This window comes from Canis aureus, chromosome 15 (assembly GCF_053574225.1).
Source record: "Canis aureus isolate CA01 chromosome 15, VMU_Caureus_v.1.0, whole genome shotgun sequence".
NCBI classification, from domain to species: domain Eukaryota; kingdom Metazoa; phylum Chordata; class Mammalia; order Carnivora; family Canidae; genus Canis; species Canis aureus.
The window spans coordinates 61,763,802-61,769,881 of record NC_135625.1 but is presented as its reverse complement, the minus strand read 5'-3'; the positions used below and the strand labels follow the sequence as shown (position 1 = coordinate 61,769,881).

The window sequence follows — 6,080 nt, the reverse complement described above, 5'->3', positions numbered from 1 at the left end:
CAATGCCTTGAAGTCAGAAAACATAAAAGAAAAGGCCAGGAGAGTTCTAGAGACACAGGAAGAGGAAAGGACTGATGACTGGTGAACTAGTGGGTCTAAAGGTCAGTGGGCCACAGGTCTGGCGGTCACAGGGACCAGTTAAGAGATAAAAGGGCTTTGGTTAGGTCTCAGAAAGCTGCCCCCAAGTGTTTTCAGGATTTTATTGCTGTTACTCTTATTGTTGCTGCCCTCTTCCCCTAACATGCTGTCTCGAGCAGAGCCAAGAGAGGCCAGGGAGAGAGAAGGGTGTGGGGTCTGGTATCTCCAGCCCTGGGAGATGGCACTCAGAGGGTGGGGAGGCAGTCAGGCTGTGACAATGGGCAGTTGAAAGGGTCTCTCCCTTTGCTGCATCCTGAGGTGAAGAGCTACTGGCCAGAGGCAGGAAGCCATATATATATATATATACCACTCTTGGGAGTAGTGGCGTGGAGTCTAGTGGGGAGAGAGGGTCAGTAAGCTATCATGAAGCGGAGGTAGATATCCAGGTCCTCATCTAGAAACCAGGCCACCACCTCAGCCTCAATGTCCCTCATAAAAAAACCATGATGCTGGCCAGATTGAAGCAGAAGGCAAGGTCAAATAGGTGGTCACGAAGAGCTGCTGTGTCTGACGTCTTGTCATCCTCTTGCTGGGCCATGTCCACAACCTGCCACATCTCACCCACTGAGGAGGCCACAAAGTGCTCTTCAAGGTGATCTTCGTCCTGGTCTGGAACAGGGGACAGGGGAAGGTTCTGAGAAGGTTGATCCTAACGTGCTCCCCCCTCCCCACCACCAATCCGCACCTGTATCAGGAGGAGGACAGAGTTGGAGAATCTGGGAAGAAGTTACCGCCTGGGGCTTTTAGTCCACTTGCACCTACCCTGTCCCGTTACTCCATTAGAGTCTCTTCTTATGTGTATTCAATCACAGCACACCTGTTCCCCACCATTTCCACCTCAAACTGCCTCCTCCAAAGCACTACACCATTTGGGGATGGAGGGACCGGCTTCGAGAAGGATGGAAACCAGAGTCTCTTCCCAGACAAATGCACCTGTGCCCATACACAAAGGACATGTGCACTTTCAGCTAGCCTGTGGTGTGCCCCTGAATATGGCCCTGGCTAAGAACCTTGCCCTAAACCCTTCACCTGACTCATTCACACTACGATAATAGGGGACTGGGCTTCTCTCCAACAACCCAAACCTATCTCAGGTTTCACATGGGCCTGATAAGTAGTGGGGGGCTGACTCCAGAGATCTGACCCCTCATTTCAGATGCTATCTTCTCTTCTCTACCTACCTGTAGAGGGTATCTCCTCAGTCTGACTCTTCTCGTTGGAGTCCAGGCTGCCTTTCTGAGGCTTCACCACCTTGACCCGCAGCAGCAGCAGGATGGCTGCCAGGAATGCTGCCCTGCAGAGCTGGGAGCCCAGGGAAGTCATGGGCCTGCCCATCTGCTGTCTTTGGCCCCCCCAACTCCCCAGTGCCCAGCTGGCTCCCCCACCTTCCTCCCCTGTCCCTGTCCCAACCCTTACCACTTCCCAGCACCGTTTTCTTCCCTTGCCTTCCATGGGACCTCTGACTTCATGTACTTTGTGACATCATAACCATGGGCCTGCTCCTCGTTCAGGTCATTAGAGAGTTCCATTGCCAGGCAAGAAAGTGGTGATTAGCCAACAGTGGATAGCAAAAGCTTCTAGAATGATCATAGTGGGTCATCCTGTGGAGGGCAACCAAATGACTGAAGAGTTTCCAAAGTCCTTTCACATTGATTATGTCATGAGATCCACACAGTAACAGGGACTCAAAGTTGTAGGATCACCATACCTATTATATAGATGAGGAAACCGAGCTTCATAAAAGACACAACTCTTGTCCTTAACATCACCCAGACAATAAAGGTCAGAGCAGGACCCTTGACCAACTTTTTTGATTCTAGACATCACATCTTCTTCTCTTCCATGCGGCCTTTCTCTAAAGAAAAAGTGGCTTGTATAGGATGAGACCCAGAGCAGATATTCTTCTCTTTAGAGAAGAACCAGTGTGGCAGAGGGATGAGGAGCCCAAATAACAGATCTCGAGAAACCTGCTTCAGTGTCGCAAGGCCCACTATGCCCATGAACCTGATGAGCACAGACCTGTTGGCGGTAATAGGCTGTGGCTAATTATCTACTTCCTGGAGCAGAGATGGTTGGGATGGGATGACATGAGGTGGGGTGGGGGTGGGATGAAGCCCTGCCTGGACAGCCAGAAATCAATGTATACCATGAGACACAGGAGGGGATCTGGGGAAGGTGGGAGGAGATTGTGGGTACACCTGAGCTATCACAACCAGCTCACACCATTCCTGGAGCCCATGCATCCCATGCCTGAGTGAACTACCAAATGCAGGGGCAGGACCATGGACCCTTTCTGGAAGAGAGAATTGCAGACATGGAAGTACAAGTGGAGACTCTTTCCCACAGATGGAGCCCTGCTAGCAGATGTGCACACCTGGAGGCCCCCCTCTGACAGCCATACTACCTCTTGTAAACTTCCTGCTGGTCCAGTCCAGGTGACGGGAGAGTGGTACAGGAGGTCACTTGATGGTGGGGGAAGAAAGATTCAAGTAAGCAAGTGACCCTGCTCACCCCTACCTTGCACTCATTGACCTTCAGGTCCAGGAAACAATGCTTGGGTGGAAAAAAAAAATCACTAATCTGGTTACTTTGGGGGAGGAGCCTCTTGGTTCCTAGCAAAAGAGAAGCCATCTCAGGCTCTGTGCATATGGGTGGGGAGGGCACCTGGGGATGGGGCAGGCTGATGTGGAAAGAACTGGGTTGTACTGACCACCATTCCTTGCATTTCATTTTTTTTTATTACAAAAGTATTTAAAAAGTATAAAAAGCAAAAAGGGATAATATTTCCACCATTCAGTGAAAATCATTATTGATGTTTTAAAGTGTAGTATTCAAACCCTTTCCTGACATGGCTGTGGAGTGGGAGAGTATTTCCTAAAAAATAAGATCCAGGTCATGCTTTGGCATCAAGGGGACTTGACAGTGTAGTGAGGTGCTCCTGGGCCCCCGGGGCCATGATCACTGCACAGATGCTGCTACCTGAGGGAGAGTGGTCCTAGGTGTTTGTGTCGGCGGAAGGCTAAGAGGGCATGAAAAAGGAGGAGGGAAAAATAGGGTTATGTGAAGGATATGCCAAGGGAGGAGGAGTGAGGGGAAGAAGCCACAGGAAAGCAGGAAATTCCTTAAAGATTAGGCCCTAGAGTTGACCCTAAAGTGACCTGGGGTTAGGAGCACTGACCACCCCCCGCCCACTCCCAACACAGTCAAAACTCCCAGTGAAACTTCTGACTCCCCCAAATGTAACTACTAACAGCCTACTGTTGGCCACAAGCCTTACCAATAACATAAACTGTCAAATAGCACAGATTTTGTGTGCTCTCTGCATTATATATTGTATTTTTATAGTAAAGTATGCTAGAGAAAAATTTTAAGAAAATCATATGGAAGAGAAAATATGTTTACAGTACTGTACCATATTTATCAAAAACTATCCCCATAGAAGCAGCCTGTGCAGTGGGCCTGGGCAGGTGAGCGGGTGGAGACCCAGAGGTGGGGACCTGTTCCTGGGCCCCCCTCTTTCCCCCCACCCTGGACCCAAGGACAGAGCCCTTGGTGGAGAGCCCCTGCACACCTGCTCTGTGCGGCTCTGACCGGGCGAGCCCCTCCCTGCCCCTGTTGCCTCCAGGATTAGCTTTATGGGTTGAGTATTGCCTCGGCAGGCAGGTGCTCCTTCCTCTGCCAGCCCCCACTTATCAGCGCATCTACAACCCCCACCTCAAGCTTATCGCTTCGTCCATCTCCTTAGACTGGAAGTCCCAAGGCTTCAGAGGCCATTACCACCCCACACTGCCCCAACCCCCAGCAAAGCAGAAAACTGCCCTACAAGGTGACCGCCTCCCCTTTCCTGGCTGGCACCGCCCCATTCCCTGGGTGAGAGCATGCTTCCCCCTTGTCTCTGGCATCTCCTCCTTTCCTATTTGTCTTCTTTCCAGTTCTCTTTCTTTAAAGGTCGTTTTGTCCATCCTTCAACCTTACATTAAAAGAAGGGGGAGTCCTCTGCTCCTGAAGACCCCCCAAGGGGGAAGGTCCCTAGCCTGAGTCCTCCCAAGTCTCTCACATTTGTATAGGCAGAAGGTTCCCGAGAAACAAGTGGTGGCAGGTGATTCGGAGCTGAATTTCCAACTTTAATCCCGTTCTAGTTCTGCTAGCAGCCGCAGGACATCACCCTCCCTCTCTGTGCTCTGTCTCCTCATTAAAACATAAAGAGAGCCCCCAGCCTATTCCTGTGTACCTCGTTGGCCTCCTAAATGACTCCAATTCAATAACATGTATTTATAAGAAGAGAAATAGAACCCATCCTATCAGAAAGCACGACAGTGAGGTCATCTGTCCTCAGTCGTCCTGCCTACTCATTCCTGGAGAGAGTCCCAAGGTTTCTCTGTCCACCACCTTGGCTCAGCTCCTGAGTCTCTCAGCGGCGGGTGGACTGGAAGCCTCCAGGAGGCCGGCTGTAGGGTTGAGGACTGAGACAACCACAACACAGCGAAGCAGCCGGCCCTTCAGGGCTTGGAGCTTATCTGTGGAAGGAGACCCAAGCTCAGCTCTTAGGGCCGTGCTTTTAAGGACACTTCCAGGAGACAGTACAACTATTGGCCCGATTCTACAGATTGGAAGACCGAGGCCCAGAAAGCTCACCTAACTTATCTGTAAGGGCCGAGAGCCAGAATTCAAAGCAGAACCTGTCGGATTGCTGAGCTGACGGGCTTCACTTTCCTACTGTCCGGTATCCCAGTAAGTGCTCACCTTGCTTGTGGGGCCCACCTTCTGGGCTCCATCCTTGCTCCCCCTCTATATTTTGGTGCCTCACTCTCCTGCACCTTCCCCTGTCTCAGCTGTGGCCCCAGCCCACTGCCAGGAATGAAGTTCCCTCCCCCGGCCCCTCCCAGCTCTAGGGCAGGTTCTGAGCCCCAGGGGCTCTCTAGAAAGAGCTCCTCCTCCTCTAGGTAAAGCTGCTTTCTCCTGGCAGGGCCCCTACTCCCCTCAGTGCCTGCAGGTGTGTGCATGCTTGCACATACACACACACACACACACACACACACATCCCATGAGCTGCACGCTGCATACACAAGTCACAGGGCAGATAGACTCACTCTCACTCCCAACTCCACACAGACTCCGCCTCCTCCTGGATTGAGGAGTCCCAGACGGGCTCCTTTAACCACATTCCCTAACCTGCCAGCACCTGAAAGGAGAAGATATGGGGGCTCCTCTACCTAAGGCAGAAGGACCCTGGGTCCAACTCCAGAAACTTCTGGCCTCCTGGCTGGTCAGAGAGCAAGACTGGGATCAGCACGTGGATGAGGCCCACATGCTGCAACAGAAGAGGTAGGCTGCCCCAGTCATGCTGCATCCCACCCCTCACCGAGCTCCCAGCCCTCCCGATCCGATCCACCCAGGGCGGATCTCCCCCTTGGAGCCACCCAGCATTCAAGGCCAGGCACTTGGGTGTACCCAGCCCACCTGTTACAGACCCCAGCTGCCTTTGCGTGGGCCGGAGGGGACTCCACGTAGATTCAGAGCCAGGGACAAAATGACACCGTGACTCTCACCTGCCTGCCTGGGGGGTGGAGGGGTGTGGGGGACAGAATGGAAGCGGGGAGATAGGCAGGTGCAGGCCGATGGGCAACAAGTGACTGGGGGGAAGGCATGAGATCCCGTAGGTTTTTGAAGACTTGATGCCTGGAGAAAGAGTGAGGAATTCCCATTAGTATGAATGAAAGTTGACTGTGCGCAAAAGGGGAGGAGAGCTGTTTTGTAGGCCACCTGGAGCAGACCGGCTGATGAGGGAGACTCGGTTTATCTAAACCTTTTATTGAGACACTAATGTGTATAGGCCTTATCCCAAGGATAGGGAGATTGAAGGAGGCCCCTGCCTGCCCCCTGGGACACCTTCAGGTCAGGTGGGGCTGGTACCCCCGGGGACGGGTCATTTCATGGAAAAA

General features: G+C 52.3%; 2 protein-coding genes across 4 annotated transcripts in view; one reads left to right on the top strand and one right to left on the bottom strand.

Annotated features, from left to right (window-relative positions):
* Positions 1 to 186: 186 nt before the first annotated feature.
* LLCFC1 (LLLL and CFNLAS motif containing 1) lies at positions 187 to 1,708 on the bottom strand. Its single transcript, XM_077850245.1, has 3 exons — positions 1,555 to 1,708; positions 1,320 to 1,440; positions 187 to 747 (listed from the first exon to the last, which is right to left on the bottom strand). The coding sequence occupies exons 1-3, from the start codon at positions 1,588 to 1,590 to the stop codon at positions 569 to 571; spliced, it is 336 nt and encodes a 111-aa protein (XP_077706371.1). The 5' UTR covers positions 1,591 to 1,708; the 3' UTR covers positions 187 to 568.
* Positions 1,653 to 6,080, top strand: part of TRPV5 (transient receptor potential cation channel subfamily V member 5) — a 34,393-nt gene continuing 29,965 nt past the window's right edge. For 2 of the 3 annotated variants that reach the window (XR_013353382.1, XM_077850225.1), the window contains exons 1-4: positions 1,653 to 2,166; positions 2,485 to 2,627; positions 4,745 to 4,869; positions 5,251 to 5,463. Coding sequence is in view for 1 of the 3 variants with exons in the window: in XM_077850225.1 (XP_077706351.1) it covers positions 5,336 to 5,463 (128 nt within the window). In the remaining 2 variants the exon portion in view is untranslated. Of the gene's footprint in view, positions 2,167 to 2,484; positions 2,628 to 4,596; positions 4,870 to 5,250; positions 5,464 to 6,080 lie in introns of those variants that run through there. The other variant, XR_013353381.1, reaches the window with a different exon arrangement.

Bases quoted from the DNA above. Each gene is read 5' to 3' on its own strand.
- LLCFC1 (XM_077850245.1), bottom strand. From the start codon at position 1,590: ATGGAAGGCAAGGGAAGAAAACGGTGCTGGGAAGTG. The intron at 1,441-1,554 runs GTAAGGGTTGGG...CTGGGCTCCCAG, and splicing joins GAAAACGGTGCTGGGAAGTG to CTCTGCAGGGCAGCATTCCT. The intron at 748-1,319 runs GTAGGTAGAGAA...CCCCTGTTCCAG, and splicing joins TGAGGAGATACCCTCTACAG to ACCAGGACGAAGATCACCTT.